This window comes from Hemicordylus capensis, chromosome 5 (genome assembly GCF_027244095.1).
Source record: "Hemicordylus capensis ecotype Gifberg chromosome 5, rHemCap1.1.pri, whole genome shotgun sequence".
NCBI lineage: Eukaryota > Metazoa > Chordata > Lepidosauria > Squamata > Cordylidae > Hemicordylus > Hemicordylus capensis.
In genome coordinates this window covers 123,459,919-123,487,837 of record NC_069661.1, presented here as the reverse complement: position 1 = coordinate 123,487,837, position 27,919 = coordinate 123,459,919, and the positions used below count along the sequence as shown (strand labels likewise).

The 27,919-nt window shown below is 44.1% G+C and overlaps 1 protein-coding gene and 1 long non-coding RNA gene across 4 annotated transcripts in view; one reads left to right on the top strand and one right to left on the bottom strand.

Moving 5' to 3' along the window:
* HTT (huntingtin) overlaps positions 1–27,919 on the bottom strand; it is a 235,476-nt gene that overhangs the window by 146,741 nt on the left and 60,816 nt on the right. For both annotated transcript variants that reach the window (XM_053251882.1, XM_053251883.1), the window contains exons 15-26: positions 26,744–26,855; positions 24,312–24,452; positions 23,144–23,302; positions 22,954–23,051; positions 21,621–21,760; positions 21,439–21,502; positions 20,996–21,096; positions 12,993–13,139; positions 10,946–11,066; positions 10,687–10,763; positions 6,177–6,328; positions 3,762–3,964 (exon numbers count right to left, since the gene is read on the bottom strand). In XM_053251882.1, coding sequence (XP_053107857.1) covers positions 3,762–3,964; positions 6,177–6,328; positions 10,687–10,763; positions 10,946–11,066; positions 12,993–13,139; positions 20,996–21,096; positions 21,439–21,502; positions 21,621–21,760; positions 22,954–23,051; positions 23,144–23,302; positions 24,312–24,452; positions 26,744–26,855 — 1,515 coding nt within the window. The remainder of the gene's footprint in view (positions 1–3,761; positions 3,965–6,176; positions 6,329–10,686; positions 10,764–10,945; positions 11,067–12,992; positions 13,140–20,995; positions 21,097–21,438; positions 21,503–21,620; positions 21,761–22,953; positions 23,052–23,143; positions 23,303–24,311; positions 24,453–26,743; positions 26,856–27,919) is intronic.
* Positions 1,750–27,274, top strand: LOC128325953 (uncharacterized). Of its 2 annotated transcripts, none has more exons than XR_008307761.1 (7): positions 1,750–3,018; positions 14,298–14,360; positions 14,805–14,880; positions 17,538–17,603; positions 17,734–17,934; positions 18,048–18,126; positions 26,766–27,274. It is a non-coding gene; the product is annotated as an uncharacterized LOC128325953 (long non-coding RNA). The 2 variants fall into 2 exon arrangements; XR_008307760.1 differs by lacking the exon at positions 26,766–27,274 and adding an exon at positions 22,266–22,998.

Genomic DNA, 27,919 nt, shown 5'->3' with positions numbered 1-27,919 from the left:
TTTTTCTTTTTCATTGCCTTTTTAGGGGCAGGAGTTTCAGAAGGTGATGATTCAGCGCTGGAGGAGGCCCGGGAGGACTGCCTAGAATGCTTACACCTTTTTGATTGCAAGGCATCATATTTTTCAAAAGCGGTGGAGAGAAGGTTCTCTATCCACAACCCCCAGGAGACAGACATATCAGATGGTAACTGTGTTACGGTTTTGGCAGAAGGGCTAGGTGGGGTTGGACTAGATGACCCCAAGGGATCCCCTGTTGAAGGGTCGCAAGATTGACTAGGCCTGGCATGGGCCGCGCTCACCACCTCCTGCTGGGCTGAAGTGGTGCTCCTGGTGACCACCCGTTGTTGTTGTGCCCTGGCAGGTGCAGCATCCGTGGCCATATCCTCCCCTGCCGCTGCCATCCTTGCTGAGGCCTTCTTTGAAGGGTGTGGGGGCGTGGACGCCATTTCTGGCCGGTTCGCGATCCGGAGCGAGCCTGGTAGGCTCCGGGGGCCATGCTGTTGAGGCAGGCTGCCTTGGGGTGTCTGCGAGCGGCAGGAGGGAGACAGGGAACGTGGAGGCGGGAGCTCTGCCCAGCCCACTTTCCCGCTCAGCAGCTGAGCTCCCGAGTGAGTGGGAACCCCCCCAAACAGCTGATCAGCGCCGTTCTCCGGCTCCGAAAGTGCTGCGGGGCACACATAGCCCTCCCGCAACTGCAGGCTCTTAAGAGGGGTTGCAGGCGACAGTGGAGTCAAATGGCCAGCCAAAGAAGACTCCCTCAGAATGTGTACGTGGAGTACTCTGGGGGGTCTTGCCATTCAATTGTGGCCCAAGAGAAGAGGAGGGAGGACGCAAAAGACAATAAAACCGAAGCTGGAAAGCGAAAGCGAAAGCAGCAGCACTGAGCGCTGAGGAGCTGCCTGGAGTCTTTGCAGGACAAAAAGAAGTGTGGAGGGGCCTGCTCCTCCAGAACTTAAAACTTTCCTAATTACATAGTCCTGCCTTCTGGAGTCATGTGGGTCAAGATAACCCATCAGTAAGATGCCCTTGGACCCATAGCAACAGAGAATTACATTGCTATCCCTATAGAAAGCCTGGGGTTCAATGGGCAGGACAAGGCACAACTTTTATTTTATTTATTACATTTTAGGTGAGTCACAGCAGCTAGGGATGTGTTCAGGAAGGAAACCATGTAGCAGAACTTACAGATTGTGCACAAAGCATGCTAGATATTTTCTTTCATTCCCCACAGGTAGCCTGAGCACTTGCAGTTTCTACCAACCTGAGCTATGCACAAGTCCCCAGTGAAGCTGGAAGCAACTAGGCCTTAGCTCTGGGGTTACTCCACAACTACGGTCTATTGAATGAGGTCCTGAGAAAAGTCATTCATTGCAATGCTTGCTCCACTGGGCAGACAATCTCTTGCTGTTCAATGCCAAGACACCAAAATGCAGAGCAGACTGGTAATGCTTCAGGCATTGAACAGCACTACAAATAATCACAGCTTACAGCCCAAGCTCTTGAATTACTCTGTTCAGCCTCACATGAATAAGTTCCCCACGGAAGGGACAGGTAGAGGCTGCATCAAGCTTACCCCTATAGCTCCTGAACAGTCTTTAATCTTCCCGGAGGAATCTATATTATTAATTCTCCTGGGTGTGCCTTGGAATGTGTGTCCCAGTGCCCAGCTGATTGGCTGGGCGGTGGAGGCGCCTGATTGGCTGAGGTGCACCCAGGAGAATTGGTTGCCATGGCAGTGGCGGGCCGGCCACGGAGGCCAGAGGTGGCGACAGGCCCAGCCCGGCCACAGAAGCAAGGCCCAGGAGGAGGGAAAGAAAGGGGGGGGCAGAAGTGGCAGTGGGGAAGAGAGATAGCTGGGCCTGGCATGGGCTGGTCGTGGTTAGGAAGTGGAGACTGGGGCAGAACATGGTGGGGGGGGAGGTAACCGCCGGCCCCCCAAAGCACACAGATGCTCTGTGCGGAGTCAGCCAGTAAAAGGAAAAGCCCCTCTCCTCTTTGCACAACTTAAGGGGCACACAGGGCTTAATTTGTGCCAAAGAGTTCATTTTTAACAGCAGGGCTCAGTTCACATATTTACATGCAACAATAATTAAGGACTGCACATGTAGTCCATATCAGTTACTCAGTGAACACACTAACACATCTCCATGTGTGACTGATAGTCAGGCTTGAAACCTAGCACCTCTTTCTTTAGAGATTACCACTGTGGGTCAGGAGGTCTGAAACTGCAAGCTTCTCCAAACATCGAGGTGTAGACCAGTATCATCTGCCTGCAGGACTTAGGTTACCTAGGCTCAAGGAATTTTTAGTGACAGAATTGAAAAGCAGAGAGGGATACAAGAGCATCTCTCAGCATATGCAGGATACTTTCCTTTGCTTCAGAACCAAGTAATCAGCAGTCCCATGCTGCAGCTAGGATTAAATTGATTATTGGGCTTAGAAAGGTTTGAGGCCACTAATGTAAAAAGGAACAAAGTGTTTATTATTAATAGCAATTATTAAATACTTGGTATTTATCCAGTGCTTTTTGATTTTCTCACCTACATTACCTTCTTATAACCTGAATCACCACTCTACAGGGCAGATCAGCATCACGCTGAAGATAGCGGGGAGGGGGGCTGAGGCTAAGTAAGAGAGAATGGCTTATCTAAGCCCACCTAGTAAGTTTATGGCTAAGGCAAGATTCAAATCAGACATTTTCTGGTCTGCAGTGCAGTCTTTCAGCCACTGTGCTACACCAGCTCTATCGATACTAGCGGTTCTCAATAGTAAGTGGGTCCTTGAGCGGAGCAAGATTCATTTGGGGACAGGGAGGGAGGACCACACAATTCAAGGGAGAGAAAAGATTCTGCAGCAAGCAAAGCCCAAGTCACTTTCATCCCAGCAGCAGAGATTTAGCACTACAGCCACCTAAACTGCTACACAAACCATGGGGTCAATCTGCAGGAGTGGGGGAACATACAGAAGCTTGTGGCCACAGCACTACCTCCTCTCTGCCCTGGATGACTGGCTCTCGGGGTAAGTTTGACATACCATGTTCTAGTTCTTTCTCATGCTACTGATGCATAAACATTCGTGCTAAGTTGATGTAACACAAAACCATGACTTCATGCTAACCATAGTAAAGAACCCACACTACAAAATTTGGGCTTCTAGACATAAATAAAGTAGGCAAACTATGGTTTAGAGCAAGGATTCTCAATGCTGGGTCCCCAGATGTTATTGGACTTGAACTCCAAATAATCCCCAACCAAAGGCCACTGCAGCTGGGGATTATGGGAGTTGAAGGCCAATAACATCTGGGGACCCAACGTTGAGAATCCCTGGTTTAGAGCTGCTTGACTGCTTCCTATCTGCTCAGGACTCAGCTTTATAGGTTCATTCCTGGTGCAGCAACCCCTTGAGGAGGAACAATGGCCCTAACCATGTTTTATGCATTCAGATACAAGGCAAAACCATGGTTAGCACAAACAGTAGTTAGCCAATCAACTAGCAGGGAAGCTGTAGCGGGAGATACCCAGAAACCATGAAGGAAATTGCTTGTGAAGACACTGCTTTGTTCGCAGTTTGTGGGTAGTCCCCCAGCCCAGCCCTGCCTCCCCATCTCATGCTGTTGCCAACCTGACCATCGGGAATGGCTTTTTAGGGGGTTCAGGAACATTCAGTAGAGGAAGAGGAGGGGGAACGTGCTTTGCACTGGTGCATGTTGCACTAGAGGTGCTCTAGATGCTACCCAATGTTACTATCAGATAGAGACATACCTTGATTGTTGGGCCAGGAACAACATCATCCATTACGTGAGCACAAATATTAATGACCTTCAGCAAATGGGAAAAAATCTGTTCCACCAAGACAACAAGAGTCCTGTCTGCTAGAGCTGGCCAAGGTTCCTCCTGCTTAGCAGCACCAGCATTACTGTCATCCTCAGCAGTCCAAGGGTTTTTTAAAGATTTCGAAGCACTAGCTGAAATCATAACAAGTTTCCTTTTAAAATAATATACATTTTAAAAAATCATTAATTATGAACAAAGATTACAAAGCAAGTGAACACACATTTGTGAACATGTGCATATTCCTCTAAACTGCAGCTGCATGTGCATCTTCCTCTAAGGCAATGGCCAGGAGCACTTTTTATCAGCTTTGCCTGATACATCAGCTACACCCATTCCTGGAGATAAATGACCTTAAGACAGTAGTACATATGCTGGTGGCCTGACCTCCAGGCTTGACTACTGTAATGCACTCTATGTGGGGCTGCCTTTGTACATAGTTCGGAAAGTACAACTGGTACAGAATGTGGCAGCCAGGGCCATCTCTGGGACAACCAGAAGTGACCATATAACACTAATTCTGAAAGAATTGCACTGGCTGCCGATATGCTTATGAGCAAAAAACAAAGTGCTGGTCATAAAGCTTAGGTAATGAACAGCTCAGGTCCAGCTGTTAGGTCTGAACAGCTTGGGTCTTGGGTACTTAAGAGAGCACCTTCTTTGTCATGAACCCTGCTGCCTATTAAGAAAATCTGTGGATGTCTGATTACATTTGCTGTTGGCTTGTCTGGTGTGGACTCGGGGCTGGGACTTCTCTGTGGTTGCCCCAGGGCTTTGGAATGCACTCCCTGTCAAAATAAGAGCTTCTGCATCTCTGAATGCTTTTTAAAGGACCCACAGGACACACCTGTTTTCTCAGGCTGTTAACTAAAATTAATTTTAAACTGTTTTTATCCTGTGAAATTATTTTGTCACTCTTAATTTTTTTTTTGTATGAAAGTGCTTTGTTTGTTTTTATATTGTAATTTGGATTGCGTACACCACCTACAGATGTATATATCAGGTGATATATAAATATGACAGACAGGAAGAATTTCTTTTTTTTCCATACTGCGAATATACAGAGACATCCTTCACCTAAAGGATAAAATTCTACAAGCACAAAAAGGCTACACACGCTTCTTTAACAGACTGGTTTAAAGGTTCACTAGGACAAGAAATAAGAGTTTACAATATACAGACTAGTTATAACCAACGTATGACAGAAACTCATGGTCATACAGACCAGGAATATCCCCAGTCAAATTTTAAGATAAGCCTAAGTTATAATATGGGAAGAAACTAAAAAGGCATAACAAATATTTTCCAAGTCCTTATGGTGTCTCTGCAAGTGATATAGTGGATAGTTCAATTTATCTTCGTTATGTTCTTTTCTGAACAACTTATCTTAACCATATTATACGATTTAGCGCAATCCATATTGTATAGATCAAGCAAGAACAGCAAGTGATTCAAGGGGAACAGCTGCAATTAATGACAACCTAGGTTACTACCACCACTAATATTTATGTACCACTTTTCAACAAAGTTTCCAAAGCAGTTTACATAGAAAAATCAATCAATAAACCAATCAATCAAGATGGTTCCCTGATGCAAAAGGACTCACAATCTAAACAAAACATAAAGGTAACCATCAGCAACAGCCACTGGAGAGATGCTGTGCTGGGTAGAGATGTACACAGAATGGTTTTTGCATTCTGTTCCAAGCTCAGAACAGAATGCAAATAATTTGAGACATTCCGTTGGAACAACTGGCCGCGGCAATTGCCCTGATGGAACAGGGTGTTCCGTCAGTCCCTAATAATTTAGATTATTATTAGATAATACAAAATTTTGGAGGTGAAGGGTGGAGGGGAATTATCTTTAAAAGTAATTTCCTTCGTGAATGAGCAGCGGCATCCCGCCTGCCCGCCTATAGCTAATACTGGCTGCTGCATGTGTGCAGCATCCATTTGTGTGGTCGACATGGTGGTGTTATAATCCAGGAAGTTCCAACTCGGAGCAGAGTTGTTCTGGTCTGGGCTTGGAACTGCCCATTCCAAGTTGTAATGTTCAATTTCCAGAACATTCTGCACATCCCTAGTGCTGAATTTGGAAAGGGCCAGTTGCTCTCCCCTGCTAAATTTAAGAGAATCATCACTTTAAAAGGTGCTCTTTGCTGAGTTAGCAGGGGTTACCATAGCAGCCTTCAGATTACATTGTTTGGCTATAAATTAAGAATGCCTGGAATACATAGAACAAGACAGGAAAATGGGGTGGGACAGACAAACGTGACCCAAACTCTATCAGGCAAAGTACTAGCAATAAAGCTGTTAACTGTGATTAAACATTGGATGTTAAACTCACCTGCAAGTAGGTTTCCAGTCAATATCAAAGCATCTTGATGGGCAGACAGATCTAGTGGGAACCAAGCTGATGAAAGAAGGGACAGAACCAAACCAGCCATTCCAATAGTGCAACTCTTTTGAGAGTCCTCTGCAGAGCCCAGTAGGGAAGAGCTGCAAGTTGAATTATGAATTGTCAGTTCCCAGAAGAGGTAAAACTAGCAACATGCAGCAAGTACAATGCAATATACAGTATTTTGGAGAAGCTTGCAGGAGAGAGAAGAGGAGAGACATCTGCTCCTAGGTAGATCCCAGGGTATGAGACTGGGTGCCTGCCTGTTTGCTTCTCCTGCTGCCCCCCTGTCTGTTATCTGTCCCCCAGGACTGGCTGCTGTGCTGAGGTGAAGCTTTGCAGGATTGGAGTCAGGGAGGAGGGTGACTTGGCAGTTTCCTGAATTCCATCTGCCTAGAGCTCCCTGCTCAGGGCTATATAGGCTTCTGCCAGTGACTTCAGCCCCCAGAAGCTTGCAGGAGAGACAAGAGGAGAGACAACATCTACTCCTAGGTAGACCCCAGGGTGTGAGACTGGGTGCCTGCCTGTTTGCTTCTCCTGCTGCCCCCGTCTGTTTTCTGCCCCCCAGGACTGGCTGCCATGCTCAGGTGAGGCCTTGTAGGATTGGGGCCGGGGAGGAGGGTGACTTGGCAGTTTCCTGTATTCCATCTGCCTAGAGCTGCCTGCTCAGGGCTATATAGGCTTCTGCCAGTGGCGGCAGGCCCACTACCGGCGGGGTCGCCACCAAAGGGGTAACACCAAATGGTGTTGCCCTTTGGGGGAGCCACTTTGGGGGATACTGAGGGCGAGGGCCAGGTCTCTTGGCCTAGGTATTTGTATGGGGGGGCATTTAATAGTGGAGCTTCTATTTTAATTTGTCCTGGGTGAGACAATCTTAGAATGTGTCTGGGCTTAACTAGCGATGGGGAGACAGTGGGTGTGTTCACTGACTGTGGGGCAGCCATTCTGGTTGTGGTGGGGAACAGAAGAAGTAACGTTAGCAGGTCAGTGGGCCGTTACAGGGGAAGGGGACTTGGAAATTTAATAGCTGTTTCCCCTTCTGGCTGTCCTGCCAGCTCTTTTTACCTTGGGGAGCAGTGCCAATCATCCTTGGAACCTCATCTTGCTCCTCTGCAATGCCAGGTCGGTCCAGAACAAATCATAAACCATCCATGATTTGATTCTGGATGAAGGTGCCGACCTGGTATGTATTACAGAGACCTGGCTGGGGGCCCAGTGTGGTCCCAGCTTCTTCCTCCAGGCTACTCTGTTGAGGAGCGGGTGAGGGGCCGTGGGCAGGGAGGTGGAGTGGCTGTGGTCTATAAGAATCACCTTTCCCTTACCAGGATCCCTGTTAGAGTGTCAGACCATATAGAATGTGTGTACCTAAGTTTGGGGACCAGGGATAGACTGGGACTTCTGTTGGTGTACTGATCGCTCCGTTGCTCAACAGAGTCCATAACCGAGCTGACGGACTTGGTCTCGGACTTAGTGTTGGAGTCCCCTAGGCTTGTGGTGCTGAAGGACTTCAATGTTCACTTTGGGACCAATTTGTCCGGGGCAGCTTGGGAGTTCATAGTGGCCATGACGACTATGGGCCTATCCCAAGTGGTCTCGGGGCTGACACACATTGCTGGTCACACGCTTGATTTGGTCTTTCACTCTGATCAGAGTGGTGTTCCGTAGGTGGGGAATCCTATTATTTCCCCATTGTCATGGACGGACCACCATCTGGTTAAGGTCGGACTCACAATCACTTCCCACCTTCACAGGGGCGAGGGACCTATTAGGATGATCCACCTGAGAAGGTTATTGGATCCAATAGGATTTCAAGAAGCCTTGGAGGGATTTAGTGTTGGCTCTGCTGGTGATCCTTTTGATGCCTTGGTGGAGAATTGGAACAGCAAACTCACTGGGGCAGTAAACATGATTGCTCCTAAGCGTCCTCTCCGACCTGCTTCAAAATTGGCCCCTTGGTATACGGAAGAACTACAGGGGCTGAAGCAGTGAGGTAGACAACTGGAGCGCAAGTGGAGAAAGACTTGGCTTGAATCCAACAAATTGCAACATAGAGCTCATCTGAAGACCTATGCTCAGGCCATACGTGCGGCAAAGAAGCTATTCTTTTCTGCCCGTATTGCATCCGCAAGTTCACGTCTGGTGGAGTTGTTCAGGGTTGTGAGAGGGCTAGTGAGTGCCCCTCCTCCCTTGAATCAGAATCTGGAACCATCAATTACCTGCTGTGATGTGTTTAATTAATTCTTTGTGGGGAAAATCTCTCGTATTCGGGCCAACATAGACTCCGGCTCCACAATTACCTCAGTGTCTGACGTGGAGGTGTCCAGCGACTCGTCTTGTATGAATAGGTTGGATCGGTTCCAGTTTGTGACTCCTGAGGATGTGGACAAGCTGATTGGAATGATGCGGCCTACCACCTGTTCCCTTGACCCTTGTCCGACATGGCTTATATTATCTGGCAAGGGGGTTGTTGTAGAAGGCCTGGTAGAGATTATAAATGCTTCTCTGAGGGAAGGTAGGATGCCTCCTTGTCTTAAGGAGGCAATTATTAGACCGCTTCTGAAGAAGCCTACCCTGCATCCCTCGGACTTGAACAACTACGGGCCTGTCTCCAACCTTCTGTGGCTGGGCAAGGTAATTGAGAGGGTGGTGGCCTCACAGCTCCAGACAGTCTTGGATGAAACTGGTTATCTTGACCCATTTCAAACTGGCTTTTGGGCTGGCTATGGGGTGGAGACTGCCTTGGTCGGCCTGATGGATGATCTTCAATTGGGAATTGACAGAGGAAGTGTGACTCTGTTGGTCCTTCTGGACCCCTTGGCAGCTTTTGATACTATCGACCATAGTATCCTTCTGGAGCGTCTGAGGGGGTTGGGAGTTGGAGGCACTGCTTTGCAGTGGTTCCGCTCCTACCTCTCGGGCAGGTTCCAGATGGTGTCCCTTGGTGACTGCTGTTCTTCAAAATCTGAACTTTTGTATGGTGTTCCCCAGGGCTCCATATTGTCTCCAATGTTGTTTAATATCTACATGAAACCGCTGGGAGAGATCATCAGGAGATCAGGTGCAGGGTGCTATCAGTATGCTGATGACACCCAAATCTATTTCTCCATGTCAGCATCATCAGGAGAGAGCATAACCTCCCTAAATGCCTGCCTGGAGTCAGTGATGGGCTGGATGAGGGATAACAAACTGCGACAGAATCCGGCTAAGATGGAGGTACTCATTGTGCAGGGTTGGAACTCGAGAGATGATTTTGATCTGCCTGTTCTGGATGGGGTCACACTTCCCAAGAAGGAACAGGTACGCAGTCTAGGGGTGCTTCTAGATCCGAGCCTCTCCCTGGTGTCCCAGGTTGAGGCTGTGGCCAGAAGTGCCTTCTATCAGCTTCGGCTGATATGCCAGCTGCGTCCGTTTCTTGAGGTTAACGACCTCAAAACAGTGGTACATCTGCTGGTAACCTCCAGACTGGATTACTGTAATGTACTCTGTGTGTGGCTGCCCTTGTACGTAGTCCGGAAACTACAGCTGGTCCAGAATGTGGCAGCCAGGCTGGTCTCTGGGTCATCTCGAAGAGACCATATAACTCCTGTACTGAAGGAGTTACACTGGCTGCCGATATGTTTCCGGGCAAAATACAAGGTGCTGGTTATAACCTATAAAGTCCTAAACAGTTTGGGCCCTGGGTATTTAAGGGAATGCCTTCTTCAGTATGAACCCCACCGCCCACTGAGATCTGCTGGAGAGATCCGCCTGCAGCTGCCACTGGATTGTCTGGTGGCCACTCAGGGACGGGCCTTCTCCGCTGCTGCCCCAAGGCTTTGGAATGCGCTCCCTAGTGAAGTAAGAGCCTCCCCATCTCTGACAGCTTTTAAAAAGTCTTTAAAAACACATCTCTTCCCCCAGGCTTTTAATTAATGTTGTTTTAATGGTTTTAATGCTGTTTTAGATATTATTTTAAAACTTTTAAATTGTTGTAATGTGTGTGTTTCCCCCCTCCCCATTTTTGTCTTAATGAATGTTTTACTTTGTTTTTATCCTGTTGTAAACCACCCAAAGACATAAGTTTTGGGCAGTATAAAAATGTTTTAAGAAAGAAAGAAAGAAAGAAAGAAAGAAAGAAAGAAAGAAAGAAAGAAAGAAAGAAAGAAAGAAGCAAATGCAGCTAGATAGCAGCCTTGTAATTTAGCACCTTTGGGGGATTAGTTAAACACATACCATTTAAACTCCTGAAAATAAGTAATCCTATCCCATGCCCAAAGACTGAGCATCAGCCTTGACTGAAAGTAGTAATTCTTCCTCACACCATTACATACCACTTAATTAAACAGTAATTTTAATTGCCAGAAGTATCAGTCCTTGGTATGGCAGCCAACTAGAGCATAACTTTCGATATCTGAATGAATGTCCTCTGTTTTTGTAAACATGAACTCTAGAATATTGTATACTGGAGAAAGAAACATACCCACAATGCCATCCTACATTCCAGGTGCAAACTGGAAACGATGTGGAGAGAAGACACAAAGCTTCACAGCAGCCAAACTAAAACCCCCAAACAGAAAACATATTAGTATCACTAACACAGGAAAACATGGAACATCACAGAACTCCCGCCGTCAACCTTCATTATATACTCAAAAACAAGAGGGTAACAATTAACCCAATATATTTAGAAAGCCAAATGGAAAACTATTCCAAGTCATGAATGTTTTTGACAAACTCACTGTTAGAGATCTTGTTGATGATGTTGTCAAGGCATGGGTAACTAATGAAACAACCCTAGAAAGGTTATTTTCCATTGTGACATCCGTTGGACTTTGTAGCACATTATATCCTCTGTATGTTCTGAAACAAAATGTATTAATCTATAAAAAAATTTAAGAGCACCTAGTTCAATGCAGCAAAGCAAAACCCATAGCAGTGGTAAATTGTCTTACTATTCCTATACTATTGCTATATGTAATATTTTAATATCTTATGTCACTTCTGGGTTTGTACTTCGCATACATCCAGAGTCTATCTTAAGTAGGGGTGTGTGGAACCAGTTCAATTTTAACTGGGTTCTATTCAAACCAGGCCAGTTCAACCAGTTCGAACTTGAACTGGGCTGGCCTCAAAAAAAAAAGCAGCCCATCAGGGTTCAAACCAGACCTGGTCCAATATGGAGCAGTTCGAGCCAGTGCGAGGGACACTGCTTGTAAAGGGATCCAAAAGGAGGATTCCCCTTTTGCCAGCAATTGACAAAAAAGGCTCCTACTTTGGAGTGACACAGGACGGAAACTGGAGGCTGAGTGGGTGGCTCCTCCCATATGGCCTCTGGTAAACCCTTTCTTGATCGGCCCTGTCTCAGAGCAGATGGGAGGAGCAACACAGCATTGGATGCACTCCCCCACTGAGGGAGAACAGGACATCAAAAAAGGGGAAATTACTGCCTGAAATCTAGTAACCTATTATTTCGACTTGCCTGGAATTGCCCTAACCAAATGCACACAACCCATTTTTACAATCACTATCAGGCCTCTGGTTGCAGCTTGAAACAAGTCTTAACCCCTTCAATATAAGCCATAAAACAAATCTCTGCATCTATGAGAAATTAATTTCAATTTAATTTAATTCCTTCAGCTAGCGTGAACCATGGTACCGATTGCCCTGACAAGCTGCAGCTGTGTGGGGGCAAGATCTATTAGCCAGGCTCCAGAGTCCACATGAGAGGTAGGGTCTGGGCAATTTGGCTTAAAAGGACTGAGGCAAGTCAGAGGTGCTCGCCACCTAGGGTGTTTTTGAGGGGGGGGGGCAGTGTTTTGGTTTTAGTGGTTTGTACCAGGCTGCTCAAAGGAATTGACAGAGCAAGTGTGACTCTGCTGGTACTTTTGGATCTCTCAGCATTCATTTGATTTCTATACCGCCCTTCCAAAAATGGCTCAGGGCCGTTTACATGGAGAAATAACAAACAAATAAGATGGAACCCTGTCCCCGAAGGGCTCACAATCAGCTTTTGATACACACGACCATGGTATCTTTCTGGATCACCTGAGGGATTTGGGGATTGGAGGCATTGTTCTACAGTGGTTCTGTTCCTATGTCTTGGGTAGATTTCAAATGGTGGCGCTTAGTGACAGCTGCTCTTCTAAACAGGAGCTATTATATAGAGTCTCTCAGGGCTCCATTCTGTCACCAATGCTTTTTAACATCTACATGAAACCACTGGGTGAGGTCATCGGGGGATTTAGCGCTGTGTGTTATCAATATGCTGATGACACCCAAATCTATTTCTCCCAGTCATCAATATCAGGAAATGGTATTAGCCCCTTAAATGTCTCTCATCTGGTGGCAACCTGGGATCAGGCCTTCTCAGTTGTCAAGCCTAGGTTGTGGAATGTACTCAATGTGGATTATCTTCCTCGGAGGCCTTCAGGAGAGCTTTAAAGACCCATCTTTTTAGCCTGACCTTTATTGATATATATTTTTTTAATTTTAATTTTAATCTAGTTTAAATGGTTTTTTAAAATTTTAACTTTTATTATGTTTTTTTTTTAATTTTAATGTAAACCGCCCTGAGCCACTTTAGGAAGGAAGGTATATCAATCGAATAATTAAATGAACCAACAAACAAACCTGTGGCACAGACATATCCTATTTCAAAAGTGAAGTACTGTAAACCAATAAAGTCTATAATGAATTCTTTGCAAAAATGGAGCCTAGATTTTTAAATGTATGAATTTAACTCCAAAGATTCTCTTTCAAAACAAGAAGAACAAAGCACAGATCTACCTGGTGATAGTGCTTACTGCAAAATGAGAAGCAGGTTGAGTTTCATGCATTAGCAGTTTTAGATAGACATTGCTTTGGTCCCTTGCCACTGCTACTACTGGATCAGCTTGTCCTTGGTCACAATTATAGAACAGCTTTGGAACCAGCCTGCAATAAAAAGAAAAAACATAGAAAACATATTGCAGTTCTTTACAAGAAAAAAAGATCTCATATTTTCCCTGGCATCAGTTTAGACTGATATACTTAAGTCATCTTTCTCCTCTAGACCTCAACATAATCTCTCTGGCACCATCTGTATGCTTACTCTGAAAAAGGAGGGCACACAATGACATTCTCTCATTGGCAATTTCTAATTGGCTAGTTTTTGTAACAATACACTGAATAATTATTTCAGTGCTATTGCCACATCAAGTTTGCAAACCAACACATTTTAAAAAAAAATCTGATTCTGCAATTTTTTAATATTTTGGTCCTCAAGATGAGAAGTCATTTCACTTACCATTTCTTTTCTAAATATTGAAGTTTTAGCGGTATGCACTTTCCTCTTATTTGAAGGACAATCTAAGAGTTAATCAGAATAGTCTTCCTGACTTCCCCCGCAGAGACCTCTATCCTGAAGTTGTATGAGATGGCTAAAAATTCTCCATTACATATTCCTAACCTCTTCACATAATATTCTCCAAGTCCCTTGAGAAAACATTTCGACATTGTCAAGAAGCAAACACCCTTGTTCTAAAGTTTTGCAAACACTTTGCAGTCTCTGTTTCCAAGATGAGCACCACCAGATTATGACCCACAGCTGGGATACAGCAAAGAGGCTTGCAGGGTTGCCTGCTCAAGCCTGGCTGATTCTCAGCTAAATAAAAACTTCCAAGGGAAAACAGGATAATTAACTCGTGACTCACGCTTCCAACCAAGAGTTTTAAGTTGTTTATTCCTACAAAGTACAGCTTTGTAGGTGAATAAAAATGTTTTCTATTCAGGCTTTACTTCCTTCTTTTATTATTAAGTGTGTGACAGTTAGGAACCACTTTCACTCCAGTCATGATAAAACAGGTTGCTTACCTGTCACTCTTGATCTGGAAGTGATCCGTTGTAGTCATACGGAATGGGTTCTGTGCCTGCGCAGGGACCTCGCGGGTAGCCTGGGTAGCTCCTTGTGATGCCCCACCCCACCAGCACATGCTGTGCTGAGATCGTTAAGAGTGGCGGCTGGGGCGTTCTCCTTCCAGTTTCTTTGCAGACCGCCGGTGTAGACGATCTGATACCATGCTTCACAGTTATTTTCTTTCTTTCTTTCAACAGCAGCGGGGTTGGCATGGCCGGGTCTTATGACTACAAGGAATCCCTTCAGATCAAGCGTTACAGGTAAGCAACCTGTTTATCTGGATTGTGATCTGTTGTAATCATAAGGAATGGGTGATTAGCCAGCTTCTCCTATAGACGTGGGTGCAATAGACCCATTCATGGCAACACGCTTTTCAGTACAGCCCTTCCAAAATTCACCTCCCATGCCATTCTCAAGTCCAACACATAATGCTTAATAAATGGTTGTTGAGAAGACCACGTTACCACCATACAGATATATGACATCCAGATGCCCGACAGATGTGCAGCAGAAGCTGCATATGATCTGGTTGAATGTGCACGAACTGTCTTTGGCGGTGCAACACCCTGTTGCTTATATGCCTGGAAAATTAGCTCTACCAGCCAATGCGCCAGATGCTGACAGGATATAAGGCATCCTCTGCATTTACCCTGATAGCCAACTAACAGCTTTCTCGTTTTCCTAAACTCCTGCATTCTCTGCAGGTAAAACAGAAGGGCCCGATGCACGTCCAAAGAATGAAGCACCACTTCTAAGGGTGATTGTGGTCCTTGGAAGAAGGTAGGCAATACTATTTCCTGATTTGAATGGAATTCCAATATTATCTTTGGTCGAAAATGCGGATCCATTCTCAGGACCACCTTATGAGGATAGAACTGGGTATAAGGCATATCCATTCTGAGTGCTGTCAATTCTCTTATACGTCATGCTGATGTGATTGCCACTAGGAAGGCTGTTTTCAAAGTGACTAGATGGAGGGGCACTGTGGCCATCAGCTCAAATGGACACTCTGTCAGTGCCGATAATAGCTGTGACAAACTCCACTGCTCAATTGGCGCCCTTACAGGCAGATACAAATTGTTAAGTCCCCTCATTAACCTCTTGCACTCTGGGTGGGAAAACACCGTTGACCCATCCCAACTCCTGTGCTTGGCAGAGATTGCTGCCAAATGTATCTTGATTGACACATTTGCTAATCCCTTCAATTTCAGCACAGTCAGGTACAGCAGGACTTGTTGCACCATGGTATGCAAAGGCTTGAATCCATTAGCGCAAACATAGGCCACAAAATGCTTCCATTTGCTGGCATAATTCATCTTCATTGAAAGACGACTGTTGTTCGACAGAGTGGTCTTTAAAATTCAATTTTCCATGCTGTCATTCGGAGCATGCGGACCTCAGGATACAAAACTCTTCCTTGCTCCCTTTGCAACAGATCCATTGCTAGTGGGAATCTGTGAATGCGGCTTCTCGATAGCTGGAGTAACGGGGCAAACCACGGTTGGTGTGGCCACCATGGCGTCAAAAGAATGCAAGTTGCTCTGTCCTGCAATATCTGTGCCAGCACCCAGGCTATTATTGGCAACAGAGGGAAGAGATACAGGAATTCTGCATTCCAGGTGTGCTGGAATGCATCCCCCAGTGATCCCGGTCCTATGCCTGCACGTGAGCAGTAATTGACACACTTACTGTTGGCACTTGTCGCAGACATATTTATTGATGGGGTTCCCCATTTGTTGAATACCTTCACAATATATGACTTGACCTCCCATTCGTGCCTGTGGTTGTAGAAGGAGAGCCGACTGAGGCTGTCGGCTAGGTGATTGCCTCTTATGTGGATCCCCACTGGGTAGATGGCATGATCCATGCACCATTACCATATCTTCTGGGACAAAGGGACCCAGAGATTGTGCCTCCCTGCCAGTTGAGGTAGTCAATTGTTGACATGTTGCCCAGCCTCACCTGCACTACATTTCCCTTGAGCATTGGCTGGAAAGCTCTTAGAGCCAGAAACACAGCCATCAACTCTAAGTAACTGATATGTTGTTGGGACTGTGTTTTTGTCCACTGCCTCTGAACACAATGGCCCACACAATGAGCTCCCCACTCAGTCAGTGACGTATCTGTTGTCACCCACTGGGTTGGCGTTAATGGTGCAAACGGGACTCCCTGCGTTAGGTTGTGCAGCCCTAACCACCACTGGAAGCTCTCCAAAGCAACCTGAGGAATATGTAAATGCAACCCCTGGCTGTCCACATTGGGCAGGAAGTCGTGTAGGTACCAGTGCTGCAAAGTCCTCATCCGTAGCCGCGTGTATCGGACTGTTGTAGTACAGGAGACCATCAGACCCATCAGGCGCTGTATTTGCACGGCTGGCTGAACCAGGTTGCACATAAACTCTTGAATCAGCCGGTGAATCTGTTGGATGCACTCCGGGGTAAGTAAGCCCTTTATTTTTGCATGTTGAGGACTGTACCAATGTAATGCAGTCGCCCTGCTGGAGTCAGATTCAATTTCTTCCAATTGACATTGATTCCAAGGCCTTGCAGTAACTGTATCATTGTCTGGATCTGACCGATTAGTTGCTGCCTGTTGTCGCTGACCAGAAGCCAATTGCCTAAATAGGAATAGACTATTATCCCCTGTGTCCTTAGGTAGGCAACCACCACAGCCATCACCTTAGTGAATACCCTCGGCACTCTTGACAGGCCGAAAGGCAAGACTGTATAGTGGTATATCTGATCACCTACCATGAACCTGAGACACCTGCACTGGTTTTCCTGAATGCCCACATGAAAGTAGGCATCCTTTACATCTAACATTGTTGCCCATGTCCCTTGGGCCAAGAATGGCAGAATTGCTTGTAGCGTTGTCATCCTGAATTTGCTAACCGTGATATAGTAATTGAGCCCCCTGAGATCCATGATTGTTCTGATTCCTCCATCCTTTTTCAGAATCTGAAAACAGAGGGAGTAATATCCCATCAGTCTCTGGAACAATCGCCTATTTCTCCCGTAGCACCTTCACCTCTTCCTGGAGTACTGGCATGGCTCTGGTAAACTTCATGCCCGAGAATGACAGCATAGCCTTGAACTCTATCGCATAACCTGTTTGTACAATGCGCAAGACCCATCGATCTGATGTTATACTGTGCCATGCTTGAGCATGGCTTGCCAGTTCTATGGTATTTGCGGCAACTACAGGACCAATATTTGGGGTCCTAGCAATATCAGCAACTTTGGTTGTATTCATGCTGATGTTTGGGGTACTGGGAAATGCTGGTTTGTGCAGTGGGTGGACAATCCCATCAAAAGGACTGCTTAGAATTGTCCTTATTCTGGCAGGCATTATTGCCTTTTGATTTCTGGTTGAATCCTTTAGACCGTTGATAGGGCCTGTACTGTCTCCTAAATTCCCTCTTTTCTTCCTATCTGTAGGGCTTTTGACGAGGAAATGAGCGGCCCTTCAACGCACCTCCCGGCACAGATGTTGCCGACATGAAGGTGCGTGCTGTGAACTTTGATTTTTCTTTTTTTTTAAAAGAGATTCCACTGATGAATCCATGTCGACATGGAACAGGCCCTTTCCATCAAACGCAAGACTCTCAACTCTATCTTTCATATCTTGCTGCAGAGATGCTGAGCGAAGCCAAGCATGGTGAAACATGCTTACTGCCATGACCATTATGAGGGACTCAGTTTCGACCAGATGTTTAAAAGCCCTCAACTGTTGCCTTGTTACAGCCATTGTCCGTTCATAAATGTCACTGAACTTCAGCTGGAATTCCTCTGGCGTCATGGATGTTGAATTTTGCAAGAGGGAATCCCACAACAGGTGAGTATAGCGGGCCATGCATGCCACGTAATTAGCTATTCTAATTGCCAAACTAGAAGTGGTATAGATCTTCCTGCCCATCACATCTATCTTCCTACCCTCCTTACCCGCAGGAGTTGTATGACGGCGGCCACCATGTGATGTGGAAGCACAATCCACGACCAGAGAATTCGGCACTAGATGGCATAGCAGGTAGGTGTTATCTTCACGGATGCTATATAAATTCTCTAATCACTTTGAAGTGGGAGCTGAGACTTGTAAAGACTCCCATGCTGTCTTGGCAACCTTGCTAATAGCCAGAATCATTGTCAAAGCCACTGGATGGGATGTCTTGGACTTCATCATCATATAGTATACCGGGTCTGCATCATACGCATCTGGTGAGGATAGGTCCATACCTAGTGCCTCTGCAATATCTCTAATGAGATGGTGGTATGCTTTAATTCTTCGGTTAAGGATGTTGAGAGCCATGGAGGCACATCTGATGGTGGGTCTGATCTCCGACTACCCACATCTGAATCTGAAACATCAGACACCTCATCTTCAGCCAAATCATCATCTGGCAAGGAGGGCTCATCTGGAGATGGAGGACTAGAATTTCTCTTCCTCTTCCCCGATGGCTATTCTGGAGGAAGGGAGATAGCAGGCAACAAAACCTGAGAGGGGGGTTGTGCTGACTGCAACTGAAGTGCAGGTCCTTGAGGTTCCATAGCACGTACTTCCACAGGCCGTTGAAGTCATAGTGGCTGTTGTAAATTCCTGTGAGCAGCAGGTTGGACCTGCTGGGCTTTCCAACGTAGGCGATCTGCATAGTCATCAGGTAGCGAATGGTGAAACCCACACGAGTGAGATGGTAGAGTTGGGGGTAAGCATACACTCTGTCTTTCTAACTGTCCTGTTGATGCCGATGCAGCTGAAACAGGGTGCTGCACAGTAGAAAGCACTGGAACGTGCTGCGCTCTGAATGGCAATATGGACGATGTTTTTGGTGGAGGAACGGGTGCATCATCATCCTGTTTCATGTCGAGACCTGAGCTCAAGAAACCATGAAATGTCAACCCCGACGGTGTACTCGATGTCGAGTCCTCGATCCTGTAGAGTAGGTGGCTCTCCATGTTGCCAACCATGTTCCTCAACCAACACCCAGTACCTTGGTGTTCTTGGAGTTGAAAGTGACTGTATTGGGGTCTGAGTTGGTGACAGCTAATGGTAGATTTTCGCTGTTGATGCTGACAACTGTTCCGGCATCATGCCTGTCGACATCCTCAACACTGATGTTGGAGCAGTAGCTGTCGATGTCGAAGCTGATTGCATAAACTGTTGACCCAGTGTTGGAATTGCAGCTATCTATATCTATGTCGATGTTGATGTAGTAGGCTCGACAAAGCTGCTGTCAACATCAACGCTGTCGATCTCAATGTCGAAATAGTGCCCATGGTTTGTTGCACCGATGCAGACGTTGCCTGTGCTACCTGCATTGAGGCTGATCCATCTGAGTCTCCCTCAAAAATCTGCGCCGACACCAGAGAGAGAGTTTGTTGTTTACTGACCAGTGGCACAGTGTCCTCATAGGAATCACTCCCAGTTTCACAACGGCACTTGTGCTCCTTATGCTTATGCTTCTTCTTAGAGACGTCAATCAGTTTCTTAAAGACCCCGTCTCCCAACTTAGAGTGAATAGCCGTCGCGGTTTTAGACTGCTGAAGTGCAGTTCCGCGGTCACTCAGGCTTGCTGCTGATGTCGACTGAGCAACTGATTTTTTCGATGCTGACTGGGCATCATCGTATAATGCTGCCCGAAGACAAAGCGCTCTATTCTGCCGGGTTAGTTTAGAAAAAGAGCAGCAAACCCTACAAGCTGAAGTACTGTGCTCCTCTCCAAGGCACATCAGACAAGCGTCATGGTGGTCTGTGGATGGGAGTTTAGCCCAGCACTTTTATTTATTCCTTCATTCATTGATCTTGTATACCGCCCAAACTTTCATCTCTGGGTGGTTAACAATGACATAAAAACAATTAAAACAAATATAAAAGGTTAAAACAGTTGAACAATTTTTAAACAGCATAAAATTAAAACCTACAAATTAAAAAAGCTGAAAAAGCTTGGGTGAACAGTTGGGTCTTCAGACATTTTTTAAAAATAGAAGGAGATGGGGAGGATCGTATCTCAGCAGGGAGCGCATTCCACAATCTTGGGGTAGCAATCGAGAAGGCCAGTCTCCGTGTGACCACCAGATGAGCTGCCGGTAACTGAAGACGGACCTCCTCAAGTGACCTCAATGGGCTTTACACAGCATTTGAAAGTGTTTTTCATCTCCATTGCTGGAGATGAATGGTCCGTTTTTATTCTTCTAGCCAAATCATTAAGCAAAGCAATTCCGTTCTTCCAAATCCAAAGTCCAGTCCCCAAATCAACAAGTAAAGTCAAATCATTATCCCAATCAGAATCTGTTTTCCAAATCCAAGGTCATAACCAAGAGAAATATTTCTACTGTGGAGCTTACACTACAAGGTTTAAACGCTTAGGCAGTCAAAGAGAAACTGGAAGGAGAATGCCCCAACCACCAGTCTTAAAGATCTCAGCACAGCACGTGCAGGTGGGGTGGAGCATCACGAGGAGCTACTCAGTCTACCCACGAGGTCCCTGCACAGGCGAAGAACCCATTCCTTATGGTTACAATGGATCACGATCCAGATTAGAAGGTTTTTGCTTTAAAAAAGAGAGAGAGAGAGAGAGAGTATGTTCCAATAGCCAGATGCTCCATATCTGGATCTCTCTATATCCTATAATATAAACATTCAAACTTTCTGAAATTTCGCTGATCCTCAAGTCCAAAGGCTGAGGGATATTTCTGGGGAAGGAGGTAAGGGAGCATGCATGTGCACATATGCACACTATATATGTACTATATGTTGACACTTATTCTAGCAATTCCTTTACTGCACACAAGTTTAAAATATTACAAGTTGTATCAGTATCCCTTCTGATGGTGCTTAATATATAACCACCAAAATATCCTTGTAATAGTTTAAAAGAAAAATCCTTTAATTTAACCAATACCTTACTAAAGAAGCTGCAGCAACGTGCCGCACTCTGGGATCTTCATCTCCAAGCAGAGAAATGACTACATTATTGAGTACACGATCCTGAAGTTTCAATAACTATGGAAATACAACAGTAAAGAATGATCAACAGATTGCATTTTTTCCCATTTTACAACTATCAAGCAATTTATAGCTAATTCCACACTGAAAAAAGACAACATTTGATGGTATATTACTAGACACCATAAGGATTCACAATAAACTACCAAGTCAAAAGTTCTTAGACTTCAGAGATATGAAGGTCAAGCTAGAAATGCTATGCAATAATGGAAGTGTACTCCTCTTAAATTAAAACACACACACACCAGATTCTCATGGGAAATATACACATTCTGTAAAATGAATCCTTAATTTGAAAACCACCATAAACATGAACTGCTAAATAAAATAATTACTCACCCCAGTATAATGATGAGCACCTCTGTGCAAATGGCTGGCCCTTCCTTCCAAAAAATTGACTAACCTTAATAGACAAATTGGATAAAGCCATATTACTAGTCCTTGTTAAAGACTAAGCAGAGCAGAGCATGGAAATGTTTTTAAACAAAAATTGAGAACTAAATTTTGAAACAGACACTCACCGGAAATCTATCTCCGCAAGAGTTTCCAGGAGTTCAGTCCGTACCAGCCAATAGGAACTATTTCTCAGTGTAAGGAGGTCAACAATCAACTGTAAACCGAAGGCACTATAGCTGCTACTGCACAAACTCATGATGCAATGCTAAAAAGGTAAAAGATTGTCACTTTAACCAATATAATAACTAATAAATGATGGCATCTAAATCTTATGCAAGTTTACTTTTCAGTATAATTTTAAGTTAGAGAATTTGCCTATCATTAAGTAAAATATAGTTAACAGAGCCAAGTCATTTATACAAGACTGTATTGAGAAATTAAAACATCCATCTCTCCTACCCTGAACCACCAATGAGGCAAATCAAGCTGATGAAACCATCATCATCTCTTGTGTAACCAACCATTGTTACAAAGAGCACCCATCAGGAATCATAATAAAACTTTAAACACAACTGCCATATCAACAAATTCTTATTTTTAACAGTTATATACTGCCTGTAACCATGTCTCAAGGTGGTTGACAATTTAGCATGTCTGTTTGCAAAAAAGCACATCACCATTTATACACAGCTACAGCAAATGTGGCCCTTTGTAAGTAATGTATTGTGTTGTGGTTAAGTTTCTAATTTTTATCATATCATTTACATCAGGCATCCAAATCAGTGTCAGAAATTTCTGTCCTAGAGATAAGTTTGGACAACATAGGAGAAAACCTCATATTTGAAAGCCATTGGTCAACAGGTAACTTTGAATAGGAATCCCCTAACTTTTGGGCATGGTTTGAAATTTCAGAGCAGTAAAATCCATTAAGTTTGGCATCCAAATGCTCTTTTATAAACACTGATTAGAAAGAGGAGACTAACTTAATTTATTTTTTAACTACAAATCATGTACATTCCAAGTTCACACTTTCAGACCGTGTAGCTCCAAGCCATATTGCTGCACTATACCACTGCATTTAACCCAGTCAGTGATTTGCAGATATACTCCTTTCCTTCTTTAACAGGGATCTCTTGCGGAACCTTTTGTCCTCCACAAACGATAAGCAATAAAGGAGGAGCTTCTGAAGGGGAGGATGGAAGCAATAATGTATAAATTTGGCATCTTCACTAATGTTATATCAGTGTTCTCTGAGTTCTTGCACTGTGTGAAGAAACAGGAAGGCTCTTTCACTTTGTTTATACTGGTTACCCAAGTATACAGTATTGGTTACCAGAAAGATATGTAGCTGCCCTTGCCATCTGGTGACTACATTTGTGGTCCCTTGCCTTGAAGCAAGGCCATAATGATACATACTTCACTTTTCAAATATTTTATTTTAGAGAAGTTTCTGCTTACTCTCACAGCTGTACAAGCCAGCTTGCACGTAACTGAAGATTCATCTTTCAGAGTTCTTTGTAACAAAGGTATACAGTCGACCAGTGAAAAACTGTTTCCTGGCAATAAGAGAAGCAAAAATAATATAAGAATTGAAAGCTTATTGCTATGGATCAAAACTCAGATCTCCAGAAATAAATCCCCATGTTACCTGTTGAAGTTCTTATGCCTGCCAGCCAGTTTGCCACATCAAAGCGAGATTTACTAAGTATGGAATAAACAATTGTTCCGCATAGTATAGCAGTTGCTCCTCTAATCTGGGGATCACCATGATCAATGTAATTCACAATATCCGATACATACTGTTCTTCTAGAAAAATAAATTACGTACCAATAATAAGTGCTCTGTGCCTTGATTATAAACCTTCTGTTTCATGTCATTTCCCACAATGCTTATTAAAATCTGCTGCACATTTTTTTGTAAAGGACAAGCAGTTATCTAAACAGCAAAACCAACATCTAACTATGAAGAAAAGTCAGAGAAAAGTGACCACAGTATCTGTAAAATAAATAATTCACACTCATGTTTCCTTGTTAATAGTGAAAAGTGAACACAACACAGCAATGTCTTAATTGCACTCATGAAGAAATTCAAACACTTCGATCTCTAGTTCCAAAATCTCACTCAGTTGGTCACAAAGCCCAAGATTTATGGTGTGTGGTTCTAAATACTATATAGACCACAGACTGAGCATGAAGTATCATTTATCCAGTACTACCTCATGAGGCAAAGAAGAATCCATATGCAGCTATTACATGAAGCCTAAAAAGACTGCCTATCCTTTGTAGAAGAACCATAGATCAGTTGGTTAAGCATAAGCTTGGTAAGCAGAAGGTTCCCAGTTGAGTCTTTGCTATCGCCAGGTAGGGGTGGGAAAAACCCTGGTCTGAATTCCTGGAGAGCTGCTGCCAAGCAGTATGGACAGTACTGATCTAGATGGACCAACTGTCTGATTCTGTATAAGGCAGCTTCGTATGTTAATGTTCACATGTAGAAGGAGAATAAGGCAACTGTAAAGATATTAATTCTGAGTCACAGCCTCATAGGAATCACTTCTTGCATCAAGGCAGATGAACAGAAAGCTACATCCTAGACTATCTGTGGTGAGGACAGAACCTTACAAGACCTACTGCTGGGTACTACAGGAGCAAAAGTTACTTACTGCTTTCTGGTGGTGGCGGCAATTGACACTTATGTCTGTGTGCTAGCTATACATTACAGATTATTTCTTCAATACAGGCAAGCACACTGGCAATTTCTGAAGCCAGAAATAAGATTTTCCACACACTCATCATCATCAATATAAAAGTTAACATACCATATGCTTCTTTGGTGGCTTCAAAAGGCATTTTATATAGCTTGCTGAAGAAAGCTTCAGGATGGAGGGCAACAGCTGCTCCTACACAACTTACTGCTAAGGCTTTAACACTGACTCTTACATCTTTATCAGGTACCAGTGCTAAATGAAAGAAGATGAATGACAATTTCACACAACAGGGTTCACAGCCTAGAAATGTACATATCAGGCAGTATAAAAATAAGATAAATTTATACACTAGGGAAAACACCAGGTTGCGAAGGGCCCTGCTAGGGCAAATATCATGCTGACTTCTGTTACAAACACAGCCTGCAGTACCTTCACCTGGATAATAAATATCACACTGATGCAACCTCAGCAGTATGACAGGTAGTCTACAGAGCATCTATTTAAAATATGGTGGAGGATGGTTTCCTATGTAGTTAGACCAACTTTATCAAACAAGTTGTTCTAATAAGAATCAACCTGCCTACTTTCACTATCCCTACAACTGTACCAAATTTGGTTCGAATTGGTTAGGTGGTCCACAAGTTATACCTCTTGCACCTCAAATGTTTACATGTCTGCCATCTTGAATCAGGGTGGATGACATCACAAACTACGCCACTGAATAGTCCATGTGTGTCACTCACTACAACTAGGGATGTGCATGAACTTGTTTGTGCACTCCCGGGAAGCGGGGTCAGCCAGTTCTGGTACAATGCTGACCAGGGCTGCAAGGAGGTATGCTGCAGCCCCTCAACTGCAGTTTGGGGGAGAGCGCCGGCAGGGGAAAGTAGTGGGGCAGGTAAGGGCACCCTCCCTGCCCCTTAAAGGACCTGCGACCACCGAAACGGCTTGAACACCAGACTTCCAAACTGGTTCTTGCACATGCCTAACTACAACTGTATCTAATTTGGTTCAAATTGATTAGAAAGTCTGCAAATCAGCCTACTTGTGCCTCAAACATTCATGCATTCACCATATTAGATCGGAGTGTATGACATCATCACTAACGAAACCACTGGGGTATCCCTACAGCTGTACCTGATTTGGTTCATATTGGTCCAGGCACTGCAAAGTTGATGAGGGGGCACACGGATGATCTCATAAGGCTACTGGAAAGTAAGCTAAAAGGGTAGTAATGTCCAAATCTATAGTCAAAACTGGAAATGAACAAAAGCAAGTTTCATTTCAGAAAACTTGCCATGAAAATAAAGATTTTAGGACATTCCCACTAACATTCCTTCTACTTTAGAGGAATTTGTCTGGCTCTTGTCTAGAGATATCTTGGTGAGCTAAAGCTCACATCACTAGGTGTTTTCTCAGGCCTCTAAATTTATGACCAGCTGGTCTCCACACACTTCCAACCACATGATCAAATAGTGGCAATGGCATTCTTTTATGTTTACAAAAACAATGTGGTCAAATAGACCCCACACAGTGTGCTTGTGGCCATTATGCACTATACACTGTGGCGTATTTATCATTCATTCATTCATTCATTCATTCATTCATTGACTGCCCCATCCAAACAGCTCTGGCCAGTGCACAACAAAAATAAAACCCACAAATCAATACTTCTACAAACAATCATTACAGAACAATGTAAAAGCAGCATAAAACCATTAACAATTAAAACATTTAAAACAGTTTTAAAACCCTGGAAGGCCAGGTTTTAAGGGCTCTCCTGAAAGCCAACATGAATCCAAGCTATGGAGTGCATTCCACAGCCCAGGAGCAGCTCCAGAGAGCATTATTGACCTCTTTGCAACTATATTGTTTTACTGAAAAAGTAAACTACTCAATGAAACTTTAGGGTCTGTGTTTTTTAATTTGCAAATGGTGGAAGGTGTTTTATGACTTTAGGTACAATTTGACTTCCAAACTGGATTGATACAGTAATTCTTGCTATTAATCAATATTTAAATACATCAGGAGAGACCTAGTATACTGGGGTATGACTTGCAGAAACCACGGAACCTAAAACAGACTCTAATATGCCCCCTACCACATTCTCAGATCAACTTTCCAAGGAGCAAACTGTTTCCGAGGACTGATCCGAATGGCGGTCAACAGGAAACTGAGTAAGAGGACACCCAACCGCTGCTAGAGGGTACTGCAGTCACGTGCACAGTGCAGTTATGGGCGTCGCGAGGAGCTAACGAATTCTAACCGAAGCTGATCTGCTCAGGCGCAGAACCCAGTTATGAATGTCTAGAACCACAACCCATATCATTCCTTCCCAATCATAGCATCAAAATCTGGTCCAAATTCCAGCTGTGGCAATAACCTAGTTGAGACAATATTATCTAAATTGTGTTTGGGGACACAGTATTTACAATTCAAAGTTTAAACACATAACAAAAGGAATCAATCAGATGTCAGGTGAGAAGAGCAAACAGAAAAATATTATGCTGTTTTTGTTTGCACATTAGTTTTCTTCAACTTACCACCTTTCTCCCCTGTAAGCAGAAAAGAAGCTGACAGGAGACGAACACAGTGAACTAGCGGAGCAGCACTTCCATCAGTATAACATCCTATATCTCCTTTTATCCTGGAGAGCTGTTTTTAACAAGTAAGATCAAAAAGCAAATTGTAACAAATATTAAGTCAAATTAGCACAGTTTTGAAACAGTGGTCAACAAAGTCTAACAACAGATGTACGGAAAAAAGTTTCACACCACAATAGAGGAAGAGACTCTTTGCCGGTCCTCCCTTCACTCTGTCTCCCAAAATATAGCCCTGTGGGACTATAGCCCAGAGGGACACAACTCTCAAGCACATATTGGGAGGGGAGGGGCACAGAGCCCTGCATGGAGGAAGGATTGGCAAAAATTGCTCCTCACCAATGCATGTGTGAAACTTTCTTCCATGCACATGTTATAGTCTTGATGTCAGTGTTTAAAGCTACTCTATATCAACAAGAGCAACTTTTCAAAGCATACCTTGAGAAGTACAACATTTCTGGTTTCTAAGACAACTAAAACAGAAATAAATATGGTTTGTGAAAAATTATTGCCACTGTGGAGAATGTTACCTTTTCTAATAACAAAGAGATGATCACAGCCACTACCCAAGCCAAATGGAATTGTAATAAACTGGAGAACTTTTCCCATTGGCAGTATAATTCTGCAAATAGTTTGTAACAGCTGCAGTCAAGGGAAGGTATATAAGCAGAATATGTAGCTTTTATGGCCTCAAACCAACCTATATAAACGATAAGAATTTGAGCTTCACAGCGTGCCAATAAAAGATAGTGAAGCTGTTCTAGCCAATTCCTTGGGCTTTTTGAAGGAATCCACCAGATTTATTTATTTGTCCCCAAGCCATCCAGATACTCTGATCTTTAATCTGGTCATATCATAGGGCTATGCCACTTTCTGCTGCACTGACCCCCATGGGTGTAGCTATAGTTGTGCCTGGCAGTGCATATGAACTACCAACTTCAACCTGTTAGTTACTGTGCATTACCACTTGAGACAGGGAACTCTTGTTCTTTTTCTGTGTCAACCAATTTACAAACTTTTGTTGAAATGTGGTACATAAACAACAGTAGCATCATCTGATCAAACCCAGAGACAAAAATGATCTTTTCAGACAAAACTTTTGCCTTTCTCCCACTAGAC